Source organism: Rutilus rutilus (assembly GCF_951802725.1).
Source record: "Rutilus rutilus genome assembly, chromosome: 19".
Taxonomy (NCBI): Eukaryota; Metazoa; Chordata; class Actinopteri; order Cypriniformes; family Leuciscidae; genus Rutilus; species Rutilus rutilus.
The window spans coordinates 18,086,362-18,113,815 of NC_140232.1; the positions used below are offsets into that span (position 1 = coordinate 18,086,362).

The 27,454-nt window shown below is 36.1% G+C and overlaps 1 protein-coding gene across 2 annotated transcripts in view; it reads left to right on the plus strand.

Annotated features, from left to right (window-relative positions):
* ipo11 (importin 11) overlaps window positions 1–27,454 on the plus strand; it is a 172,323-nt gene that overhangs the window by 14,224 nt on the left and 130,645 nt on the right. For both annotated transcript variants that reach the window (XM_084390373.1, XM_084390374.1), the window contains exons 4-8: window positions 4,061–4,133; window positions 6,340–6,543; window positions 18,656–18,788; window positions 20,804–20,862; window positions 25,769–25,817. In XM_084390373.1, coding sequence (XP_084246499.1) covers window positions 4,061–4,133; window positions 6,340–6,543; window positions 18,656–18,788; window positions 20,804–20,862; window positions 25,769–25,817 — 518 coding nt within the window. The remainder of the gene's footprint in view (window positions 1–4,060; window positions 4,134–6,339; window positions 6,544–18,655; window positions 18,789–20,803; window positions 20,863–25,768; window positions 25,818–27,454) is intronic.

Below are 27,454 nucleotides of genomic sequence, written 5' to 3' on the forward strand. Positions count from 1 at the left end.
CGTATGATTGAGTGAGTGAAGAACGACGTACAGGGCTTACATCAACTGTGTTGACATGAATACTCACCAAGATATACATGTTTACACATTTCTGTGTACATTTGACCATTTAGGTGCCCAACCAAAGACAAAAAAGTCTATTATGCTTGTCCTATTCCTCTTGCTGCAAGCGCATAGAAAGCATCCTGTCTGTAGGGGATTCAGTTCTCTTTCATGGCTTTTTGAACTTTTAATATTTATTTTTAATATCAAGCACATCATGCTCTTTACTTTACATTTATAGGATTTATAGGTATCTGCTGCAAAAGCGAAAGTACCCTGTGAAATGTCTCTTGGCACAGCAGAGCACTCGTTTCAATAAAAGGATCTGATTCAGTTTTCAGTAAAAATTTTCGCTGCTGTTCTAACAATCTTTATTTTTGCGGTTACCACAAACAAGCTGTTTGAATCTGAGTGCAGGAGCTCTAGGTTACCATAGATATGTAAGTGTTTTGTCTTCGATTGCTGTCGTGACATTCGCAAACAGCACTGAACACACACTTTGGCCGGTACAACTTGTAATATACCGTATATTATTATTCTAAACTTTTCATTAACATTGGTATGCTGTACATCAAAGGAACTGTAATTGACTGCTTTTTCTGCAGAAAGCTGATCTCTAGTAGGGATGTACTCGAGTACTCAGATATGACAGTGACGATCGTTCATGAAAACGATGATCGCCATGACTAAAAAATATATAATTTTTTTCTGATTGTTTTTTGTGACATTTTGGGTGGTTCCTGATGTCTGATTGGTTAAGGTTTGGACAGCATGCAATCCAGACTGGCGAAATAAAGTGAAACTATGGATTTGATAGTGCGCAGTGATGCCCTGGAATCTTCATCTTTTTTTCATCAGGCCTACATTTTAATCAAAATCGTTTCTCGTCATAGCTTTGAAAACACGCAGGGATTTCTGGAATCTTCATCAAGTAGAAAATACAGTTAACTGGAAGTTGTGCAGCGCCAATCTGCCATAGTTCAAGTTTGCATTTGTGTCTAGGATATCTGATTAAACTCATATAGGATGTGTCATATAGAACAGGCTTCAGTTTACTGTTGTACATTGACTCTTCAGCTTCATCTCATGCAGCTGCTATTCCTTTTAGAGTTTTAATCAAAATTATTCAACCCCCATTGCAGACAGACTTTCAGCTGTTTGCAATGAACAACTAAAACAAAAGTAATTGACATAACTCAACACAACAATTGGTTCAAGTGGTTTCCCCAAATTTAACTGAACTTTTATTCAGTTTTAACTTTCAAAATTATTCAACCCCCTGAATAGAATCCTGCAAAATCTGCAAAACAGGTGTTGTCTCAAGCACACCTGATGCTGCTAATCAAGGACTTCATTAGTTGCACCATGTGTGCTTGAGCTAGAACACATGAAAGACAAAATAATGGTCCAAAAAGTTAAGAAGATATTGTCACCCTTCACAAACAAGGAACATGATTAAAAAAAAGATAGCGAAGGCACTAAATGTTCCTAGAGACACCGTTGGAAGCATAGTTCGCAAGTTCCAAGTTAAAGGAACAGTGGTTACACTTCCTGGACGGGGCAGGAAAAGGAAGCTATCAATGGCTGCAACCAGATTTCTGAGAAGACAGATTCAGAAAAACCATCGAGTGACTGCAAAAGGCCTGCAGCAAGACTTGGTGGCAACAGGCACTGAGGTTTCAGCTTGCACATTAAGGCATGTATTTTTCGCATTGCGGTCTCCGAGATGTACACCCCTACTGACCCAAAAGCACAAGAAAAGTCAGATCCAATTAGCTCAAAATCATACAAATAAGCCATAGAAGTTTTGGGATTCTGTCCTGTGGAGGGATGAAACAAAACTGGAACTTTTCGGCCCTATGGATCAGCGGTATGTCTGGAGGAAGAATAATTAAGCATATGCTGAAAAGAACACTCTGTCTACAGTTAAGCATGGTGAGGCTCGGTGATGCTCTGGGGCTGATTTGCATCCTCTGGCACAGCTGTAGATGTTTCTTTTGATAGATAATCTAGCAGTTATTTTTCTAGTCATATTTTCTTATTTTGATAGACATATTTGCATGTCATATTTTTATTTGTCAATTCTAATTTTCGTAAGCGCGTTTTATATATATATATATAATATATATATATATATATATAAAAAAATAAAAAAAACACGCCCACCCCTACACAAGCCCCGCCCCCCGAGTACTCATACATCTTTTTTAGATCAATCAATCAAAATCAGATGATTTCTGTCAAAGAGCCAGGTGTGGCTCACAAGCCATAGGTTACCAACCGCTGTTCTAGCCTATAACTTGATCTGTTGCCAGAGGATTGCATTAAAATTTTCCGATTGGCTAACATCCACGGGCAGTGTTTGGATTCTTTTTTGGTTTGTGTTTACTGAGCCTGGGGCGATGTGCTGTAGAAAGTGTTGTTTCTTAGGACTGATAGAACGTTAAAATGTTCATGGTCCTGCAAAAATACTGCTTGCAGTTTTTGTAAAAGTTAAGTTTGTATGGTATTATTAATGTGTTATGTATTAAGTAGGGCCATAATTGAAATGTGAGAGTCTCTCATACTATTCGTTCCAACTATTGGAAATTATATGCTTGAATGCATTAAAAAAACATTAATAAAAGGACCTGAAGTATCGATGAGGTATTGTGAGAATGAAATAGAATTACAATGTAAGATTGTATCAGACAGCACAGTCCCAGTATCAAGTGTCCAGCATAATTGCAGCTCTTTAAAACCTATGTGTGTGGTTGCTCTGTCGTTTTGTCCTCCGGCCTTCAGAGGTGACAGACCAGCTGATTCAGATAGACTCTACTTTAGTGCTTCTGCCACCTGTGGCCTCCAGTGAACAACATCTAATTAATTTTAGGCTGTTGCCCTGCTGTAATTCACTAACTCTTCAGTCAGATTCTGGTTAGTGAGTGAACCGCTGGATATTTCCACTCAGCTGAACAAAAGTGCTCAGTCCTCAAAGGTGCACTAGGTTTAAAGGGTGGGATTTATTTTCTCTCAGACATCTTAGAACAATCTGTACTGGTGTTTTAATGCTATTGTCGCTGCACTGAATTTTAAATGGAAAAACATGAGTTCATAAAATATGTAATGCAAGTTCAGGGTCCTTAAGATTTTTGCATGTTTCTTATGCTCACCAAGGTTGCATTTATTTAATTAAATATTAGAGTAAAAACAGTACAATTGTGAAATATTGTGATTTTTAAAATTATTTTTTCTTGACTATATTTTAAAATGTAATTTATTCCTGTGATTTTCAGCATCGTTACTCCGGTCTTGACACATGATCCTTTAGAAATCATTCCAAAAGAATAGCATTTAATTGAAATAGAAATATTTTGTAACATTACAAATGTGTTTACTGTCACTTTTGAACAATTTAATGAATCTTTGAGTAAAGGCCTGATTTACTAAATGGGGCAAATTAGCATGAGAGCGCAATTTTCAAAAAAACACAGATGGGATTGGAAAGTTCTGCGGGTGATTTACTGACAACGCTCAAATTAAAGAACACAGACAAAGTCAGATCATTTCCGTAATGACCATCGCAATCCACCAAGATCAGCACATCTGGTTTACGACATGCTTTTTTGGGGGCATTAAATAATGGCGCAAATACCAGTACATTGACTAGCGCAAACCTTAGTAAATCACCTTTTAGAAAACTCCTACAAATGCATATGCAATAAGGTCAGCCGCAAAAATAACCCTGTCCACGCCTTGTCTCAGCGCTAATTTTTTCTAAATCCTAACGATATGTATTTTTTTTTTATGTCAAAAGAGGGTTTGTGTTGGCACAAGCTGTTAGTAAATCTGTCCCTAAAACTATTAATGTATCAATATCATGTATGAAATGCTATGAGTTTCATACATTTTTAAATGTGGCAGAAGTGTCCAAATACTTTTTGGGTCCACTGTTTTGCTTTGTTTCAGAGACGCTAGATTCAGTATCGACAACTTCCTTTCTACCTCTCACACTCTCTACTTCTCTCTTTTTCTTCAGTGCTCTCTCAGAAGAAGAGAAGTCAACCCTCCGTGCAGGCCTCATCACTAATTTTAATGAGCCGGTCAACCAGGTTAGTGTGCACATACGGTTACACACACACACACACACACACACACACACACACACACACACACACACACACACACACACACACACACACACACACACACACACACACACACTTGCCACTCGAAGAGAAATGCAGTTCATTCCCTGACCATATGCTCTACCTGTTCTGTTTATGATCAGTCGACCATTAAAATGAACTACCAGTCATGATTGAGTACCATTAAACTCTTCTGTTTAGTGGAGAGTCTGATCTGTGATTCTAGTGAAAGATCAATGGGCTTGGAGTCAAAAAGCACTTAAAGTCTGTGCTGTAATGTGTTGTTGAGGAATGCTGGAGACATTGATTTTTTTTGGGCAGTTTTATATATTGCATCAATTCAACCCTTGAGTTTGAATAAAGCCTGAATCATTATAAGAAAAGTCATTATAATAAAGTGGAGTGACATCCATGGATTTGATTCAACATCTGCTCTTCTTTTAATATCTTTGCCCATTTCATATTTAGATGCAGTTTTTAACTAATAACTCTTGTGGTAATGGATAATATGTAAGTTAAGGAGAATGTAACGTTTTGATTATTTGTTGATGTTGATTTCGAGGCAATGTGGAGGATAGCACAGTCAATTATATTGACAAGTTAAAAATGGATAATGCATCTTTTAAACATGAATTTATCATAATATTTTTCTCATTTGCTACGTATTTTTTTACTGCATTTATTTCTGTATTTTGCAGGGTTTTTATTTATGGGTTGGTATTGGACACTGTTTAGTTTATTACTGGCTAATGAGTGTGCTCAATTCTTGTTGTGGAGTAACGTCACATGCACATTCAAATTAATTGTAGGCTTAAAAGTGCTTTCTTATTATAGACCATGGCTGTCACTGCACAAATATCTAGAGACTTTAGTGAATGAAGAAGATGTAGTACACAAACACTGCCCTGTTATTTCCAAATTGGATGACGAAGTGGAAACAAAATGTGAAAATACAAATGTAAATGCATTTATAGAAGCATGTTTCCACCAGATAATAAAAACTAAAAAAAGGTAATTGTGACTTTCTAATCTTTCTTTTCAATTCTGAATTACTATTTACTCGCTATTGCCAGTTCTGACTTTTCTTGCGATTGCGACTTTGCGAGTTTATATCTATTGTAATAATTGTAATGATGTTTTTTCATACATGCATTCATTCATTCATTCATTTATTTATTTTATGTGGTTTTTATTCGGTAGCTGAGCTGGTAGTAGGACACACCACTATCAACACCAAGGTCATGGGTCTAATTACCAGGAAATACGCATAATAATGAAATGTATACATTAAATGCATTGTAAGTTACGTTGAAAAGAGGAGTATGCTAAATGCATATTTGTAAAGGAGAATTTATTTTGATATGTACAGAGTGTGCCACCAATATTTCCTATTACAAAACAGGTCACTATAATGGAACATAATGGAACATTTTGGAACTTTGGTCTAATCAAGGAACTTTGGAACTTTTGGTCTAAGAACGTTGCTGTGTAATTTGTATTGAGTGTGAGATAATCAGAACAGATTACTGTGTTGCCAAAAACATACACAAAACAAAATACAGTTTTTTTTTTCATAGTTTCTGCCACATAATGGTTACCCATCTCATCCAGAATTCAGTATTTTGGGCCTACAAATCCTTCTTTAATATAAATAAATGTTAATGAAACATTATTATTATTATTAATTAGATTCATGACAGTTTAGGACATTTGAGGTTGCTGCACCACTTCCAGTTATCAGTTGGGTGATGAATGTTTTTGTTTTTTCAGCGAACAATTCTAAAATGTGTACATTTTACCTGATTCCCCCCTCAGTAGTGAATATTTGGTTACATGTAAATATGGTGTAAGAATTATAAGTCGTCTCCTTCGTTTCAGCCATCATTTCAAAGAGGTTTGATTGCTTAAATTGCTGCTTTAATGGTGGTAACACTTCTGCATTTAGGGATATTGGATTCATTAATTTAATTAAAATGGTTCATTTAAATCTCATAACCGTTTGAGACATGTTTGAAAGGGCTAAATGCCCACTGGATGTGAGGACTGTTACTTCAATAGTCATTAATTTCACATTTTAAAGAATATTGATATATTCACACCGGCAGCTGTGATTGAAATCTGCTACTGGACGTGTCCTTGAAATCCCTTTAAATTTGCTTTTGCATTGCAGATCGCCACCCAGATAGCAGTGCTGATAGCTAAAGTGGCACGCCTGGACTGTCCTCGGCAGTGGCCCGAGCTGATCCCTATTCTGCTGGAGTCTGTAAAGATTCAGGACAGTCTTCAGCAGCACAGAGCCCTGCTCACATTCTATCACGTCACCAAGACTCTGGCCTCCAAACGCCTCGCCACCGATAGGAGACTCTTCCAGGATGTGAGTAGAGCCCTCATGCTCCTTACCTTCATCTGTGTTATTTTCTGCGCAACCTTTTTTCTTAGAATTGTACCTGCTGGTCAAGGTTGTTATGTGTTGCTTTTTCTTTTCTTTGTGTAAGGGATAATTTTCAGTGAAATATTGATTAATTTTTAAATTAGTTAACTAAGAAGAAGGAGACCACAGAGTGATGCAAGAGAAATGAAACTAGTATTATGTAGGTAATTGGTTGTTTTGGACAATGGTCAAATGCGATTGACAAATCCAAACAAAATATTTCTTAGAGCGCCGCAGAAATTTTAAAATGTAACCCAAAAAGGAAATTAATTTAATGTTAAAGCATCATGGAAATTCCCCTGAAGTTAAAATATGACTCCAAAACCAGCTCTAAAATGTGCTTTTAAGTGAAATTAAGTTCTCGTCCATTAATCACAACTGGAAAAATTAATGAAAATTAATTTGTTAAAATGTTTGGGAAGCCTGTTACTCTTATGGTTCATAAATAATGTTGTTATAAAAAGGGTCCTATTATGCCCTTTTTCAAATTCTTGATTTTGTTTTTGGGGTCTACTAGAATAGCTTTTCATGGTTAAATGTTAAAAAATCACATAATCTTTCACATATATTGCATAATTGCAGCACCTCTCTTCCATAACGCTCTGTTTAGTTACGGTCTCTATGATGCCCCTCCTTCTGAAATGCGCAATGTGCTCTGATTGGTCGGCTGGACCAGTGTGTTGTGATTGGTCAACTGCTTCGAACGTGTTTTGGAAATGTCATGCCCGTTATCATAACCGTGAGTTTCAACACACTATGAACGCAACTCAACCAGGCATCAGCCTTTTTTTTGCTCATGGCTTTGGTGGGAGTAATTATAAATAAGGAATTTTGTGATGTGTATGTTCTTGGAAAAAAAATTCAAGACTACGACATTTCAGGGAGTTCATAAACCTGAGATCTAGAATAACTCTCTTTGGAGTGGACTTTTTGTTTTGTAACTTTGCAGATATTTGTCATGCTCAAACAACAATGTTACACACTAAAGAAAAATACATTAATAACATTATTATTATCATTATTCATATTTATTGTTATTATTATTATTAATAACAACAACAGTAATAATTAGTTTTTTACTATTGTAGTAGATAATTTTTAAGAGCCTGATTACAAAACCAAAAATCTCCTCAGTAAAAGCCATGTCCCAAGCACACAATTATAATGTTCTCATTATAATTTTATGTAGCCAATATGACAGACTTGCATGTTGTACTTAACTGTATTTTCAATCAGTGATTTCAGTCATATTTCAAACAATTCAAATCCATCATGGTGAAAAGTACACATCTGAAATGTCTCAGCTGAAAGAGATAATCCATCATTTATCGGCTTTAATATATCAGCCAAATTTTCTAATCGGGCCGATAACAATATATTTAAAAATGAACATATATCGGCCGATACCGATATGTTGTGCATCCCTATACTATTGTTTTAATGTACGCTTTTAATGCATGCATTCAGGTAATAAACAAAGAATGATGATAAACTTTGACACCATTATGTGTACATGGCCAATTAAAGACGAAAACAGGTGGCACTTAGTATTCTGTGTTTGTTGGGCATGACATCCGGATGTTATGCTGGTTTTATTCCAAAACGCTTTCTACTCCCTTATTATTTTCCTCTCCATTTTCCACCTTTTATTAGAGATCGCCTTAGCAACTTTCAGTGACATGGACTATCATTCGTCATTTTACCCGCTCTACAAGCTTCTGCCTCTAGGAGCCACTGTTAAGCTGCGCACATGCTCACCCTCTGCCCCAGTTCAGTGAGCCTCACAGGAGATGTATGAGCACTCCTGTGTGAAATATCAGCAGATGTTTTGACTTCAAGCTGCATCACATTTTTCCCTCTCTTCTACATTTTATTGATGTTCTGACTGGCCGCTAGAATTGCGGAGATAAGACACCTGTACCATACCAAGGCAGCAGGGAGACTCGTAATTTTGACAAGTGATTTATCACTGGCATTTGTTCATGTTAATGCAGGTCCTTTTTTCTCCACCAAGAAATACTTTTCATTTGACCCCTGCAAACACTTTTCTTAACGTCACAACCAGTCGACAGTGAAGAGCTTCCTCAGAACAGTGATTCCCAACCAGGACATTATTCTGCTTTTGCTTTTTTCAACCTGTAAAGCAGAAATCACGACTTAATTAGATCTTGTTTATAAATAATTTCACTATTAATTCTTTCTCTAGCACATTTCTGCATGACTTCCCCCCTGAAGCCCTAAAAGCTCATGCACTTCATTAAAGAAAGAAACTAATTGGAAAGTCTTTCTTCTACAGTATCTGTAATTTTAAGTGAATTAGGCTATTATAATATTTGCTACTTTATTATAATGAATAACAATGCTGAATAATATACTAAATGAATGTGGCTGTCTGGGTACAAGACAGAACAGTTCGGAAACAATAGCTTCAAAATCTAAATGGCTAATAAGGAGTTTTTTTTTTTTTTGTCCTATTTCTCATTTTATGTAGAACAAAATGAATACAAAAATGATTTTTTCCTGCTGCAAAATTTCATTAAACATAATTATTTAAAGATATAGTTCACCCAAAAATGGCTATATTTTGAGAAATGTCACCATATAAATGGAAAAACATATTTTGAAAAATGTTGGCATCCAAACAGTTTTGGATATTCTTTAATTTTAATTTTTTGGTGAACTATCCCTGCAAAAACTGCAAAGCCATACAGGTTTGGAAGGACATTATTTTATATTATTATTTTTTACTTGAATGTCACTTTAAGGCTGCTGTTTGAGATTCTGTTTGGACTTTAGAGGACAGGTTACTTTTCATATAGACTCATAAAGCACTGTCCATGGCTCACTGTAATAAAGGAAGATTAATGACTAGTGGGTGTGAGCAGGCTAACAAGACAGAATTGAGTGTCCATATGGGAACTATAGTCATCAGCCATAGTCGTAAACAGATCTGATTTTATTGTGTAGGCATAAGGCTCACCGCCAGTGTTATATTAGCCTTGAAGTTTTTAGAGAGGAAATCCATGACTCACTAATTCAAAATGTGCTTCAGCACATCAGTGGAGCAACACATTATGTGGCATATATGAATGCGCCACGAGTTTTCATGACATGATGAATCTAAATGTGTGACTGATATGATAAGCACTTGGATGAGAGGAGCTTGTGTGTTTGTCACATGGGATCTTCTGTAATTGTTGATGATCAGCAAGTAGGTTACATGCACAGTTATAACATGGTCTCGAATAATTTAAAGGGGTCATGAACTGTATTTTTTAAATTATAATGTTCTTTGATGTCCACTTTATAATGTCATCAAGTTTTTTCCATCAAAATTTTCTATCCTGCTTTTGGTCCTCTCTTTGTAACACTCAGTTTTGAAAGGCATGCCGCATTCAAGACTTGGAAGTAAATGCCCACTGCTGTGATTGGGTGACAGTTTTGCATAAAATCATTTTCAATATCCCCGTCATTACTCGTGTGGAATGTTGAAAAAAATGGCAACCGGTGAAATTCAGCCATAAGCATTTGTGCCAGAATCTGATCCCGATTTAGAAGACAACGAACCTACACCTCAAATCTCAAGGACTCTCAAGGACACTCCAGTCTGCGACAGCGTGGTAATTAATCATCTTATTTATATGTATTCCTTATCCTCCTTATGGATTTGTGAGGTAGTTATTGCATTATATTAGTGTTTAAAACAAAGACGTGTTTATTTCATCGAAACGTTTGGCAACTGTGAAACATAAGCCGCTTTTCCTTCGTCGGGCTGAACGGTTCTAAGAACGGTAAGGAACGGTTCCAGTTATATTTCCACTTGAGCCTGGTACGTTCCCGGCCCGGAATTCTCAGCATGGTCATGCTAACCGCGCTGAACTGTGCTGGTAGAATGCGTGAAGTGACGTTGCCACTCAGGATTGGTTGTTATCAGCCCCACAGTGGAAAACAAAACCATATGTGTACCGCCTGGGCCAGATCGGCACGGAATGGAACGTTCTATCGTTTTGTTGCTGGAGTAATCCTGTGTTTGTGTATCTCTCGTATTCACTTACCTCCTATTACATGTGTGCGACTAGGCTGGTGGGGCTAAAGAGGCAATGATGTAGAAGGCAGCGTTGATCCTTCTGTTGATCTTTTCGTTCGCACTGACGTCATACTGAGAGAAAATCGCTTTGGTAGCTTGGTTTCAATGAAAGCTGTTTTTGGACTTACAAAGAAGTTTTGAGTTCTGAAACTTGCAAGATATTTTAATGACTGCTCATATGTCAAAAGATCAAGGAAAATTTGATTTCTCAATTCATGACCCCTTTAAAAATGGATTTCAGAGTTTACTTTAATTATAAGTTATATTGCTTGTTAACAATACAAGTTGTTAGGAGAAATATTTTCTCTCAATATCATGACATTGTTTGGATAAAAAGAGTATTTTGTGTATATACAGTTGCTGTTTAGATGTCAAGGCCACACAACAAGTGTGCAAACTCTGTTTTTAAAAATGTTTTGAATGGGCATTTACAGAAAGAAAACATGTCTAAAGTTGTACAGTGTGGAGCTGACAGCGGTTTATATAATTGGTCTCTGAGTGCAAGGATGATATAAAAGCACAACAGTGGCAAAGCAGAGCAAAAAGTACTGAAATGAAAAACAATACATTTTCATAGTTCATAGTGATTTGTTTGTTTTTTGTTGCTTTTTTTGTTTGTTTTTCTTTGCTTTTTAGCCATTGACGCAAAACAAACAGGGCATAGACGTGGATCAGGCTGTGACTGTAAGTTACACTATATTTTTCATTAATCCGCAATATATATTTCTATATTTATCTGTGTAACAAAGCAAATTAAATCTATATTATCAAATGGCTTGTGTTTTGAATTAAATCAAGCAAAAACTTCTTGCACTTTTGCACTTGATGTGAACAAGCCTTAAAATGGAGTTAGTGTTTTAAAGTAGTTTACAGATACAATGATATCATGTGACATATTTTCATAATGCTTCCCATCTGGTAAGAGATATGCCATAGTAAATCCCAGAGCGCTTATCCGTAGACGTTGTGGCTCCTGATCCCCACAGCATCGTTTAATATTCAACAAGTGTTCACTTGCTTTTAGAGGCTCCTGGAGCTCAGTATAATTCTCCAGTGGTTGTATTGTAATGAGACATGCCAGGTGCTTTGCTGTTGATAATTCCCAAGTTTGGAGGCCCAATATACCTCAAAGCTCCAGAACTGATATTTCATATTTAGGCTAGGCACTGAACACCTGTCATATGCATGTTTAATTAAATTGTGTGCGCATGTGACAATATTCATCTGGAGGTGGAGACTGTATGTAAACTGCAGCTGCATGCTGTATATATTTGGCAACTTGGGAGCAAAGTTGCTTGTAATCTTTCTTCTAGCTAATGAAACTGCACAGAACAAGCGTCTTCTGTTAAACGCTGAAAAGTTTGCGGCGAGCCTCTGTGTATTGTCAGGAATTAGCACAAATAATCCCACCTGTCTTCGTTGAAAAGTTTCTTCAAATTGACTGTGGTCCAACAAAATTAAGGATTTTGCGAAAGTCTGCTTGGATATAAAGATGATGGATTGGCTTTGCTCACCACACCGGCGTCAGCAGTTTGTTTCAGGTAGTTTTGAGTCACTTTGTGGATTTATTTGCTAATAAACTTTAAGTGAAATCTGCCTCTTTGCTGTAAAGCTACACATAGCGTGAAATTGTTTTTGAAAAATGCCGTGTGTTTTTTTCCTTCAACCTCTCTTAAAGACTTTGAGCCATTTTTCTGGCATGTCTTTTGTCTAATGTTGTAAATTGCGTTTGAGTGCTAGAGTGAATTCACAACCTAGGTGAGGAATAGGAGAGATAAAATAAATCGTCATCAATGGGAGAAATCATACCAACCTTGAGCACCGTTGAAACTATCAGGTACGCTTCCAGTATTTTATGTCAAAGAAATTCTTGATGTGCAGAGGCCAAAAGTGGTGTTCGTTTTTTTCAGGCATTATTCACCGTAGTATTCGGGTAAATAATATCCTACAACAGAAATTGAATAATCAAATAAAACAACAGTCTGCATGAGTACTGAGAGATTGTTTGATTAATATTAATGGCAGCAGGTATATTAGGCTGCTGTCACTTTAAGACCTAACAGATGGATCCAATATATACTGATACACATCTGATTTTCTCCCAATTGTTTATGTTCACTTAAGACATAACCAACTGTGTTTATATGAATATTTGCCAAGACTGGCATTTTGACATTTGTAATGGGAAGTTGTAATGGGAACAGGGTGAGTTGAGAGTACTCTTTTATGGCTTTATTATGTGCTTTTAATAACTCTTTTTAATATCAAGCACATCTTGCAGTTTAGCAAGAGTAAACGGCAATCACCTTAACTGATATGGACGCTTAGTACGGAAAAGTATTTATCTTATTGGAAACACTTCTCCTATATTTGGTCATATTAGTGATATTATGCTGCTTTTGTGCCATTAAAACAAACACTGTAACTATTTTCTTTGAGCAGATATAACAATTAGGGAGCTTCCAAAATTTGGGAGCTGTGACATCACTTTCCATCCCATGTATTTTAAATCTTTCCAAACTGGTGTCATTCATTTGTGCTCAATTTATACCAGTTTGTGCCATTTAATGAAACTGGATGGGACCTTAAGCTAGCTCGCTATTGCTAGCCTCTTTGAAGTTGCCTACCCTGCCTTTAATCTGCTGAATGATTAAAACATTTCAAGACTCACACCTTGTTGTCAATCCCAAACTGTGACTATGTATGCAGCCATCATGGACATTCGTATTGCTTATTTTAATTCTTGGCAAATGAGGAAATGTTTGAATAAAACGTTGAAAGATTAATGGCAGAAGTTACGGGAGGCTAACTAAAGGCTTAATCAATGGGCAGAAAATAATTAGATTAATCTTAGAAATAATCGATAGATTAATCGACTAGTCTTAAAAATAATCGATAGATTAATCGATCATCAAAATTATCTGTAGTTACAGCCCTAGTTCTAATCATCTAATGGCACCAGAAGCAGGCCCCTGTTGAACTTAACATTTACCATGGAGTATATCCATTCAAGTCAGACCAACAATTTGAAATAACTTTCCCTGACCTCAATTTTGGGCGAGGGCAACTGGCACCGAACAGCTCCTCATCCTCACTGCTAGTCTTCAATTGTGATTATTTTCTCTGTCAGTTTCAGAAGTTGCTGCCTGCCACACACATTTGTTGGGAAAACTCTTGACTGTAAATCCACCGTGTAGGTGAAATGTTCAAGTTTCCATTAAGAGGCTACACTTAGTTTTAAAGTTTACTTATTATACTGTGCTAAATTAGTTTGCAGAGGCAGGAAATAATTAGTTTGTGCTGATCCGTCCATCTGACCTGTAGCATGACATGAACTACTGTTTCTGTTAATGGTCATTTCATGTTTTGTTCAGTGTTCTCAATGTGCTCTGTAATGATTTGATTTTGCAGAGCTCTTCTAAAAACAAGACATGTTATGTTATATATTAAAACATTAGAATAAAATGTTTCCATGGTAATTTGGTAATTACTGTATTAAGCACATGGTATGCTTCTCATAATATCCCTAATGTGAATATATGCGCTCTCAGATGATTATTACGGCTGTACCTTCACTCTGGCTTCTGGTAATTGCTGATTATTTCACCTGTTGCTAGGCTGTCTTGTCAATATAAATGCACAAATAACAAAAAAAAAAAACCCTCATGCTATTGGAGAGTTAAAATAAATAAATAATGTTTTTCACGGTCTACACATCATTTGCTCTTATGATAACTATCATTTGCCACCTGGTCTTTCCAGCAGTTGCTACATTTGCAAATGGCAAATAACTATGTTGAGCCTTTTGGCAAATGTAAACAGCATTTGCTGTGCAGATCAAAATTTCAATACTAATTGTGCAGAAAAAAGTGTTGTCTCTGGATGCACAAATTGAAAACCTTTGGCATAATCTACAGATGGTCTTTCATCTCTAAAATGAGGATGTTGATGTCTTTCAGAGCAAGAACATTTGCATTTTGCAATATCAAATAGAAGTCTACTGATTGAGGTAGAAGAGCTATGCGCTTCTGTTGCATTTGAAAATATGGATAATAAATGACTTCTAAAATAATGCGACAAAGGCACCTCTCCTGGAGATTTATTTTATAGTGTTCCAGTTATGTGAGGTTTATACTTGTCAAATATTTAAATACTTGAATATGTAATATTTAAATATAATTAAATATTATTTAATACGATTATTAATTGTAATGTAAGTTGATATAATTAAATTATTTATTTAAAATTTTGTATATTTACATGAGTGATTATTGTCATTTATTAATAAGATTAATGAATGCAAAGAGACCTCCTGAACTTTATTTGCTGGTGATCTCATATTTCGATAGTCCTTTTTTTTTGGAAGGAGACACCAGATCCTTTAGCAGTGCCCCTGCAATATACGCAGTTGTCTCCAATGCAATGTGCAAAACCAGATGGGAATTTATTTATGCAGTTCCCAAGGTCACTTTTCAATGAATAAAAATCCTTTTTTATTCTCCTGTCCGTTGTAGACCATTTCTGTTACCTGCGTTCACCAACTAGGCCTAGCCTATCCGTGTACAAGATGTTCTGCCTGTAGCGACATGCCAAGTGTGTGTTTGTGTCTTTTGTAACACTATGGCTTTTGCAGTGGTGTAAATGATGTGCCACATGTGCAAGACCAAAGTATGTCCAGGGAAATACAGTATACTGTGTTCACAAGCTCATGTGTTAGAGGATCACTGACAGCAGATTAATATGATCCTGTTGAATTGGATTTGACAGAGGAAACAGTTCTGTGACCTTAATCGAAAGACATTGATTGCTTCTAAGGAAGTGTGTGATAAGAATATAGATGTTGTTTTTATATGAAGTATAGCTAAATAAATATTGATTTTGCTGCCTCTTTGTGATCTTACTATTGGAAACGTACAAAACAAGCAGTATAAACACTAATGCAACACCTTTGAGTTCTGATGTAATGTGTAGAAATGCACTTTCCACGTGCAGCCTAAAAGTTTTTATTAATCACTCTACTTTTTGATTCTTCCAGATTGTTCATACAAAGTGGAGACTACGTTTTCTTTTTTCCAGAGCGCTGTGGGTATCATTCATGCAGTAAATTGTCATGTCCACATCGGTCACTGTGGTTTGCCTTTTTACATGCAGACGGAGGTGATTGGAGCTTCTCATTGTGGTGATTATTATCTTCGGGGAGTCAAAATGCCGCTTCACCTCCGATTTGAATAGTCAACATCAACATTCCGCTTGCCGTCGCCATGCTACTGATTGGCAGTCCGTGTCGACTGGCACGAAGTGAGCAAAGAATTCAATTCATTCCTATGGAAGTTGAGCTTCGCGCCAGTGTGCACGCACCGCCCATAACCGTTCCATAATTGTTACATCCCTACTTTCTAGGCATACTAGAAACTTCCAGGCTGTTGTGTTGAGGCAAGTTGGAGCTAAACTCTGCAGGACAGTGGCCTTCCAGGACAAAGTTTGGACACCCCTTCCCATTTGTCATTTATGGTTTCAGAAGGGTACTTGCGTGCTCCCCCTTTGTTGCCGATATGCTCCCTCAAAACTCTGAATCTGCAGCAGATTCCACCCGACAGTCAAAGCGGCATTATGTCATGAAAGTGGACTTGGTGGAAGATCGTGAGGGCTTAGGGTGTGTAATAGGCTTGCTATTTCAGCCGCACACCGGTTACATCACTTGCCCTCCGCGGCACCGGCCCCCAGTGTCGTTTTGATTTTTATAGTAATAAAAATAATTTAGTTCAGTTAGAGAACAGACACTACAATTAAAAGTTAGCGTGAGCCGAACGAGAGTCGCAGCAGGAGTCAGATTTCATTTATTACGTGACGAGAGTGAGACAGGGTGACTGACAAGACGATGGCAGAAGATTCAGTTTCAAAGCGAAGTAGTTCTGTGTTTAATATAAGCGAGTTTATCATTGTACTGTTTTGTTGTTGTGTTTGTCATTAAGAATAATAATGAACGCACCATTCAAGCAATTGCGGCACCCGAATTGCCGCTAATTTGAAAGCGAAAGTAAAATGCACACGGCCCCACGGACATTCATAAGCGATTTAAAAGCGAGGTGGAAAAGAGGGAAAAACGCGTTGTCACACGTCGATGGTGGGAAAATTTCCTCACTGTTACATCCCTAGTTTTGAATGACATGAGGGTTACTAAATGATGACAGAATTTTTATTATTGGTTGTATATATTAATAACTAGATAGAAAATGTCATTCACGCGTATTCATACCTGGTATAAGAGGGTTGCCAACCTTAATCCCCCCCCCCCCCCCCATCCCCCACCTCTTTTCACTGACCATTTGTTGAAAAAGAAACACATTTTCACACACATTTTTTTTCACCATGTTCATTTAAAGTGCCATTTCCTTTTGTCACACCTTTTAATGCTTATAACACTATGCATCTTTTTTTGTGCATCTGACTTTTTGTAAGATGTACTGAAACGGGTCATCCATTTTCACTTTTTATACGTCTCTCATGGGGATTAAGCCAAGAACGTTGCCATAGTGATAAGATGGCCAAGCCCCAGTCATTGTAGATGTGTGCCTGTTCTAGGTATAGACCGCAAATTGCTTTCTTTACAACCACACTGTGACACACCCCTTCTATAATATGTTAGTAGAATATGATGCTTTTCTCCATGAAGTGCATTCTAATTCCATTTTTTCCAATAACAGCTGCCTTAGTGATTTAATTGTACTTTCTTTCAGGTAGTCATCATTATGTTGTTTCCTCCCTTGAAAATGCCATTTATCATTATACACAAAGTCATTTATTATGCAACTCATACATGTAATTAATGCTAATCATCATCTGCTATGCAAAACAGAAAACAGATTGAGTTTTTGTTCATGTCAGGCAGCTCCTCTGAAGTGCTCTTCAAGAAAACCGTTCTGTGCCACAGTCTTTGATGACATGCTCACGTCCTCTCTGGTGGTTTGAGAATATCTTTGAATGAACCGTGGAAGATATAACTGCTGACGTCTCACTGTCCTTAAGCTATGAAGATTTTTTTTTTTCTCAGTGCGCTGGATGATTTTGTAATGTGAACTGTATGAATCACAGTTTTCTTCATAGTGTGTGTTGGTTGTTTGGTTGGCCAGTTTTTTTGTGTTACAGATGCATTTTTTTGTCATTCTGAGATGTTTCTATTTTGGTTTTCCCCATAATGGAGATTTATGTTGATGCTGTAATGCCTGAAATAAATTGGGCTTTAAAATAATAACTGCCCTTAATAAATATTTGGGTGCTGCTGAGTGAATGTTGATCTCATTCGTTTATTATTGCAAAATAAATCCCTTCAGGTTTGTAGACGTTCACCCTGTCAGGATTTATTTTGAATTAACGTGCGGCTGACTGGATGTTATTCTGCTAATTACACAGCTGCTTACCAAATGAATAAATAGGCTACACGGGCATTAAATAATTCAATAATGTTTTAGCTTAAATAATTCAATAATTAAATTTTTACTGGAATTGAAAAATACAAGCCAATAAAAAACGTTTATTGAAAGTAACACACTAAAATTGACAGAATTGATATTAAATATCAATATATTATTTTTTATTCAATTCAATGCAGCAGAATCAGGTTTAACAGATTTATTTATTGACCAATTATCCAAATAATGTCTAGTCCTGCAAAGCTATTATTATCAGAGTATGTGAGCAGAGCGTAGCGTTTTTCTCTTTCGGCCAAAAAAAAAACTGAAAATGATTTTCGGAAATTTCGATAATCCCTACTCTTTAGTGCATTAAAGTAAAGTTAGTGTAGTGGGCGCTTCAAATCAAAGATTCACTGAGGCGGCTAAGACTTTTAGCATATCTGCCAAATATTTCCATCAAATCGTAGCTCTGTCCTATGCGAATGCCCCCTAAGAAATGGTTATAAAATGCTAATTTAGTCCCTCTGTTGTTGTGCTTCTGTTTTATTTTTTTTAGCTGGCATCAAGCATCTATAGCTTTGCCTGCTCTCTGTGGAATCATCACACGGACACATTCCTACAGCAGATCTACGCTGGAGACCAACAAACTGCTCTTAGCTCCCTGGAGCGTACTCTGCTCTCTCTGAAAGGTACACACACACACACACACACACACACACACACACACACACGCACGGCCAGTGCTGAAACACTTATGACTTCTTAGGAAATTTCCCAGCCTACGACTGCAGATTACAGACTTAAGCAGACTATACATGAAAGCACAGACACTGGTTGAGTTGATGTTGCAAACCACTTACTGCTCTCGCTGGATAATTTTAGTAGCTTTAAGCTCTCTGCAATCGAACATGAACAGGGAGTTAGGCTTAAAATCTGAAAAGGTACTGGTAATTTTAATTAGCCTTCTGGCCTGCTTGTCAGGCAAACTCAACAGCATTAAAGGGTTAGTTTATAATAGTTTATTGCTGTTAGTTTAGTAGTTTATATTATAGTTTATCAATTATGTCATTAATTACTAACCCTCATGTCGTTCGTTTTCAGAACACAAATGAAGATCTTTTTGATGAAATCTGAGAGCTTTCTGTCCCTCCATTGACAGCTACGCAACTACCTCTTTGACGTTTTAAAGTTCGTAAAGAGATCGTAAAACTATTCCATATGAATTGAGCGGTTTAGTCCAAATTTTCTGAAGAGACTTGATTGCTTTATATGATGAACAGATCTAGATTGGCTTTTATTCACATATAAACATTGATCAGCGAGCATAAACAGAAGCTCAACCGAACTGGCTTGACGCGCGAGAACAAACCTCATTGGAGATTGCGGAAGCTCAAACGTGCTGCATAACACGAGAATGAACCTCATTGGTTCTTGCAAAAGCTCAAACGTGCTGCATAACACGAGAATGAACCTCATTGGTTCTTGCAGAAGCTCAAACGTGCTGCATAACACGAGAACAAACCTCATTGGTTCTTGCAGAAGCTCAAACGTGCTGCATAACACGAGAATGAACCTCATTGGTTCTTGCAGAAGCTCAAACGTGCTGCATAACACGAGAATGAACCTCATTGGTTCTTGCAGAAGCTCAAACGTGCTGCGTAACATGAGAATGAACCTCATTGGTTCTTGCTGAAGCTCAAACGTCCTGCGTAACACATGTGAATGAACTCATTGGTTCTTGCTGAAGCTCAAACGTGTTGCGTAACACACGAGAGTGAACCTCATTGGTTCTTGCTGTAGCTCAAACGTACTGCGTAACACATGAGAATGAACTCATTGGTTCTTGCGGAAGCTCAAACTTGTTGTGTGACAGGAGAATGAACCTCATTGGTTCTCGCATGTCAAGTGAACATGCTTGAGTTGATGAATGTTTATATGTGAATAAAAGCCTAAATTAAATCTGTTCAACATATAAAGCGATCGAGTCTCTTCAGAAAATTTGGACTAAACCGCTCAATTCATATGGATTATTCATATAAATTCATACTAGTTTTACGATCTCTTTATTAACTTTTTGAAGCGTCAAAGTGGTAGTTGCATAGCTGTCAATGGAGGGACAGAAAAGCTCTCCGATTTTATCAAAAAGATCTTCATTTGTGCTTCGAAGATTAATTAAAGTCTTACGGGGTTGGTACAACATGAGGGTTAGTAAATAATGACAGAATTAGAATTTTTTCACCATCCGTTTAATGTATAATAAAAAATACTTTTTGTGAGAAAATAGAAGCAGTATGTTGCACCCAAACGTAGGTGAATGCCTCTAAACATGTTTAACGAATCAATCCACTACCATTCATTTTATAAATGTAACATTTTTCAATTTTATAATAAACATGGCTATAAATTTAATTAATAATAATGCCAAGAAATCTTTTTTTAATTACTTTTTATTACTTGACTTGATTACTTTATTTGTATTTTTACTTGTATCATTATAAGAATAGCTTTTATGGCTATTAACTGAGAGCTATTAACTTTATTTATTGAGCAGTAGACTAAGCATCTATGGTTATATTAAATTAAGGCTTTTTCTTCTGCCTCATTCAGCGTACATGGTAATATTACTCAGCACTAGTAATTTAATTGGTAAATAAAATCTTTAAGATCTAATGGTTTTGTATGGATTGTTTTGTTCCTCTTGCAGTTCTTCGGAAGCTTACGGTGCATGGATTCATTGAGCCACATAACAACATCGAAATCATGGTGAGCTCTTGAGTATTACAAAAAATACATGAAGGTGTATCATAATTCATATATGGGCCATTCTAAAGAATTGGTGCAAACTGCTGTCCCACAACCAAAAAACACTTTTAAAAAAACATTTAAGTATTCAAATCTTAGATGTTTACTAAGATCTTTCTGTTATCTGTCGAAACCCACAATAATATTTAAAGTATCAGTAAACTTAATATATATAAAATCATTGGTTATTGGGTACTTTCAATTGGGAGGTGGCTGTCCCGAACCCTTAATTTCAAATTATGAAAAAGATATTGAAATCATTTTTGCATTTTATTCAATATTAAATGTTTTTTTGTTGTTGTTTTTTTATTATCTTTTTTAGGGTTTAAGTGTAAAAATTTAGTTTTTATGTGTGTACAACTGTTCAGAACTGGGCTAGGTAACCATGTGCTGATTAGCATCTTTGAGCTAAAAAGCATCTAAAATTGTCACGACCGAAACACGTGGTAAAGTTTCGGGTTGTGACAGTTTTTTGGGTGTTTTTCCATAAAATGTAGTTTTTGTTTGTATAACTGTTCAGAACTGTGATTGCTAACCATGTGCTGATTAGCATCTTTGAGCTAGGCAAAAAAGTATCTAGAATTGTCACTACCGAAACGTGGTAAAGTTTCGGTTGTGACGTCATTGTTTTGGTAGTGACAAATAGGAACACATAATCCTTTATTTGGGTGAAATAAACAAAATTTAAGGACAGTTATGCAAATCACTAGTATTTTAGTATGTTTTAGTAGTGTTTTAGTATGTGAGTTAAAATTCTGTAATGTGATGTGGTTGTTACCAAAACGTTACTGTTTTGTCAAAAATAAAGTAAATTGAATTATCAGCTAAGATGTTATGATAGTTCAATATATATTCAAACAAATAAATCCTTAACTTTAAAATTAGTATGACTGACTTTATGCCTTTTACAAAAAGAATGGATTCAAAATACAACAAACCTCATAAATTACAATTGAAATTTTTTAAAATTTTTAATTGTTATTGATTCACCTGTGAAATTTTATTAATACATTTTTATAACATTTAAAAATATATTTACAAGGTAGATTTAAACAAAATCTTAATAGGCCAATATAATCCTCCTTATTACATTATATATTATTGTGTTTCGGTAGTGACAAATTTGAGGAGAGGACAAATATTCCAAAACTTTCTGAAAATACAATATGAGAATTAACTGCACAATTACTAGAAATGTGTACCATATTATAAAAATTTTTTTAAAGATGTTTGCAACTCTGACTTTGAACCAATTCTGTAGAATGGCCCATATAATAGCAAAGACATACAGAATGCCACACTCTGCATTTCAGTATTGTGGAAACAGTATTTGTTTGCAGGTAAAATCAACCTGAGGGTTATGATGTTATGATGTTGGTGTTCTGACATTAAAAATAAATCATTGCTCATAAATGAGATGCTTATTCTCAAGTGGAAGTTAGGGGTTGAGGAAAAAAAGGTCAGTGTGAATATTTAATACATTACATATATCCTGAGGTAGTTGTGCATAAAATCCCTCCTTTAAACACAACATTTTCTGCCTTGCTTTGACACGTAAGAAATACTAGTGATTTATTTGTTCACTTTGTTGTATTTAAATGTGTTAAATGAGAGTTTCGTCTCGATGTAATCTGGATACGAGGAGAATTCTCTGGCACAAAGCACATGCTGAAATGCAGTTAGCCTCTGCAGGAAGCCCATATGGTGCCTTCATCTCTTAATGCATCTGTGGGAGTTGGTATATCAGAGATAATATTCAAATTACATTGTTATGATCCTTCCTAAACCTTAATGAGTCTTTAAAAAAAAAAAAATAATAATAATTTGAAATTGGCAGGAAACAATGAGTCGAAGAAAACGTTTTGTAGCTTTGTTGGTGCAGTGCATCAATGAAGAAATTTGATGTAATAGATGTTACACTGAGATTTAAAATGTATTTGTCTCAAAGGACAGTTAGGATTACTTCGTAATACACAAACTGTCTATATATAGTATATGAGGGTATTTCTGTATAGTAGGAATGGGTGATGCATATCGGATATTCACAGTATATTAAAAATGAATATGGCATCTCCATTTCTTCCCTTTCTGCTTTTTTTTTTATTATTAAACCCCTGATCCTGCAGTCAATTTGTAGACTGTCAGGACGACTAAATCTTTGTAGCCTATGCAACTGACATTTTGAATTTGAGCTTATTAGTTACGGTAAAGGAAAAGACGATGGCACCGTTATTGATCCCTTCTGGAGGTAAGACAACTCAAAAGAGAATATTTTCATTGAGCTGCTGCCTCTGGCTATCAATCAGCCACCAAAGCTACAGAGAAACCGTATTCTCCCGGTAGGACAGTAGCTCTCTTGTCTCTCTGGAGTCTTTTGGACTTTAATGTCGTCTTTCAGCTCAAAGCCAGAGAGTCGCTGTCATAAAATATCCAGCTTTTTCCCAATCCTCTTCATGCTCGTTGCTTCATCCCTATCAAACACAGAGCATCTTCAGTCTACCTTTGACTGATGCCCAGTGTCCGAAGTGGACTTCACAGGGTGTTCAGCTACCAGTGAGATTCTCATCATAGCCTCAGCAAATGGCATAAGAAACAAGTGAACATCAGTTTATTACATAAAAGGCAGTCGAGAAGGAATTCGCCATTCGCCACAGATATGGCCCCCCGCATATGACTTGCTGAGTATCTCTTCAGCAAACTGAGGCAAATGAAACTGAAATTCATCATAATTAAAGGAAACCGACTAAATGATCTTACCAGTGCTGATGCTGCTCTCCCTCCTATTGCAGTCTTTGATCTTGAAATTAGCTGATGATCAATGAAATACAGCTCATAACTGTTGCTTTCATTGACGTGAACTCAAAATAAATTCATAAAATTCATTTTTGCATATAGCTTGGGAATTAAAGTTCGGATTAATATTTGTTTTGCGGAAACACATTTATGTAGCTATCAGTAGTGGTCGACCGATATTGGTTTTTTGATGGCCGATGCCGATATCTTAGAGAGCAGGGTGGCCGATGGCCGATATAAAGCCGATATTTTTATATATATTTATTTTAATCAATATTTAATAAATTAGAAATAAATTAGAAAACAAATCTTTAAAGTAAACATGCTTTTATACTTTAGATGGCAACTTCTTGAATCTGCAATCCTATTACAGTATTTTTCACAAAGTAATTGTTTAGAAATATATGAATATGTGAATAAAAAGAAGGTAAACACTGTAACAGGGCACTCAGTAATCTGGTAATTTCGTGCTGGTAATCATATTTTTTCAAATAAAGACAAGGTAACGCTAATTTTACATACAGCACAGTGAAAACGATATGAATATGACACAGTTGGCAACTGGTTATATATCAGCATATTTTAAAATGAAGGATTTAAAGTTTTTCGATCGCGTTTCCTGTGAAGCTGATCTTCTGTTTGCATTCACTCACTTCACACGGACCGACCGTCACTTGCAGACAGTAATGCACACTTCACAAGATATCACAGCTGGATTCGATTAAATCTGCAAGGTTTGTGAAATTAAATGTTTATTAGATATTCAGAGATTTGTTTAAATGACGTAGATGCGCATTTGCTGAATGTTGACGGCAAATGAGAAAGTATTTTAGCCTGATTGTTTGCCTTTTCTGTTACAAATAATATAAAAGCAAACGCTTTACTTTACTTACTTCGTATACCATTTACTTTCTTTGTTTACCAGTTCTGTCTAACAAAGTATTAGATATGACTGACAGAGATCGTAAATTAATGAAGACGGAGAATGTGAGTGAGCGCTGTGTGATCTGATTCTGAGGAGCTGCCGTTGCCGTTCTCTTCTGGCGCTGGTGTTCTCAGCGCCGCCCGTCAAAATAAAAGTCCCGCTTCCAACACATCGGCCAATCAGAAAAACTTATCGGCCGATGCCGATATTTAAAAAATGCCAAATATCGGCCGATATATCGGCCTTGGCGATATATCGGTCGACCACTAGCTATCAGTCAGTAAAAACGCATGAAGTGACCAGGTTAAAATAGGACCAATGATACATTAAAGTGTAACCAAAAATGTAATGTTTTTTTTTTGTATCTAATGTATCTAAAAATAAATCAAGTGATTGTATTATATATTTACATATAATTTTATTATGTACATTTATTATTTAAATTATATAAAACCTAATGGTTATTTAGGCGATATATATACTAAATAAATAATAAATAAATAAGCTACTGTTTATACTAATGTATTCTTTATTTAAAAAAAATTGATAAATGTATATATTGATGTATTTTATACATTTATATGAAGTATTGCTTTTTTATTTATACTTTTATATACTTGAATGCTGTCTGTGTTTGATGTTACTGTACATGGGGTTGCAGATTAGTGTTTTTTTCTTTTCTTTTTTTTCTTTGTGTGTGTACTGCAGCTTAAGGCATAGAATAAATGAATGTACATTAATATGTACACAGTTGCTTTTTCACTTCATTTATACCTCTAAAGAGACAGTCAGTTACCCATTATTTATAGTGCTAGCAGCAAATGAACTGCTGTAATTTACTGTGTGTGGTGCAGAAATTTCCATCTGCCAGCAGAGTGTTACTTTTGTCCTGTGTTGATCAAACTGGTTCCATTTATTTAACGACCGTTCTAGGATTGTATCCTGGCACGACAGGCACTCTCTAAATCTCTCCTCCGACGCCCCACGTAAACAGCCTGTCCTTCCCCAGCCTGAGTTAAGATTGCCTGGGGCTTCCTGCCAAATCTGCCTTCAACATGAAAACCTAGATATTGTCAGCGGCATGATTTCAAAGTCACTAACCACACCTGATACCGATGTTTCATTTGCTATCTGTGTCTCCTTCCCTAGGGCTTCCTCAATGCAGTGTTCGAGAGGCTAAAGCAGTTTCTAGAATGCTGTGAGTATTACATGTTTTTTGTTTTCTAATTCCAATAGTGTAACACCATTTTTGGGATTGTTTTTCAGTTTTTTTGTTTTTCTAAAGTGTTTTCTCATTTCAAATACATTTGTCATTCATTTTCTTCCATATTTTTCCATCGAAATAGGAATTTATGATTTATAACAGTCCTTTATGATCGTTGCTTGTCAGACTGTACGAACATGATCCCCGCTGTAAACTGTCAACACTGTAGAATCTCAGTTGTCATTAATGTCAACTCGCTCTGTGTTTAACATCATCAATCTGTGACACATTCAATGACTGTGAGCTGCATTTACATGCAGGATAAAAAATTGTGGCTAGCAAACAAAACCAGTCTCTAGCGTTAATTTTCATCATGGCTTTTCTTAAAAAAGAAAACTTGGGGAAAAACGAAGATGTGTGTGTGTGGAGTAAAAGTGGTGGTTTGTTGTCTCAAGTCACTAATTGTGTTCTCCGCTCCTATTGGTTTTTGATTTGACGGTTGTCGTAGGAGAAGCCACACTGCAGGACTGTGCGTCAAATCTTCTGACAATGGTAGAATTTCGTCTGAGGTCAAATTTGATCGCATTGGTCATTAATCGACGGTCGGCGAACATGTCAAACGAGCGACTTCTGATTTTGGCCTAGGATCAGAGGAATCTTTTAGGATTCACAAAATTTGTCTCAGACGGCCAAATCGTGGCCAAAATCGTACTGTGTGAACCCGGCTTTAGTAAATCTTATGACTTGTAAACACAAGTAACTTGATGCACTCTACCTTTCAAAAGTTTGAGGTTGGTAAGATAATGTTTTTGAAAAAAAATTGTATGCTCACCAAGGCTGCATTTATTTGATCAAAAATACAGTAAAGAATTAGGCTACTTGCATGACAGGAGTAATCGCATGTAAAGATACTTGATTTTAAACATATTTAGTACTATTCATTTCTTTGTGTAAAACTTTTTACAAATCACTGAGAACTAGGGTGACCACCCGTCCCGCTTTGTGTTGTAACGCACAGCATTTTCACCCCTTGTCCCGCATGTCGCATATTGAGAAAATGTCCCGCATTTTCATCAGTCTGTTGGTAATTAATTATCATATTAAGAAAGCGTGCATGCGTTTTTTTTGCCTTTTTAAGAAAGCATTTTATTTATTCTTTTTGCAGTGTAGTTTTTCACCTATATTTAACAACTTAGTTTTTCACCTATATTTAATATTTAAGTACAAATACAACAGCCGTTTTTAAAATCCTACCCAGTGGTTGAAAAGAAAGGAGTAAACACGGTCACTTGTTGTGGCGGCTGTCAATCAAAATGTGGAGCAGTGATTTGTTCCATGTGTTCCCTGTCAGAAAACAAATGGATAATTTGGTAAATAAAAGTTTTAATTTAACAGAATTTATCAACTTGTTGCCTGACGTGGTTGTTTTAATTCACATCCTTTCTAAAAATATGAAAGTTTTTGGTTTAATATATTCTCAATATATAAGACTGTCATGTTGTTTTATTTTGTTCATTTATTTATTTTGTTGGATTTTAGTTGGACTTGGTCTGAACTGTTTCAAAAATAGTTATCTGCATGATGCCTGCTGCCTTTGGGCTCAGTGATGTTGAATTTAAATGACATGTAAC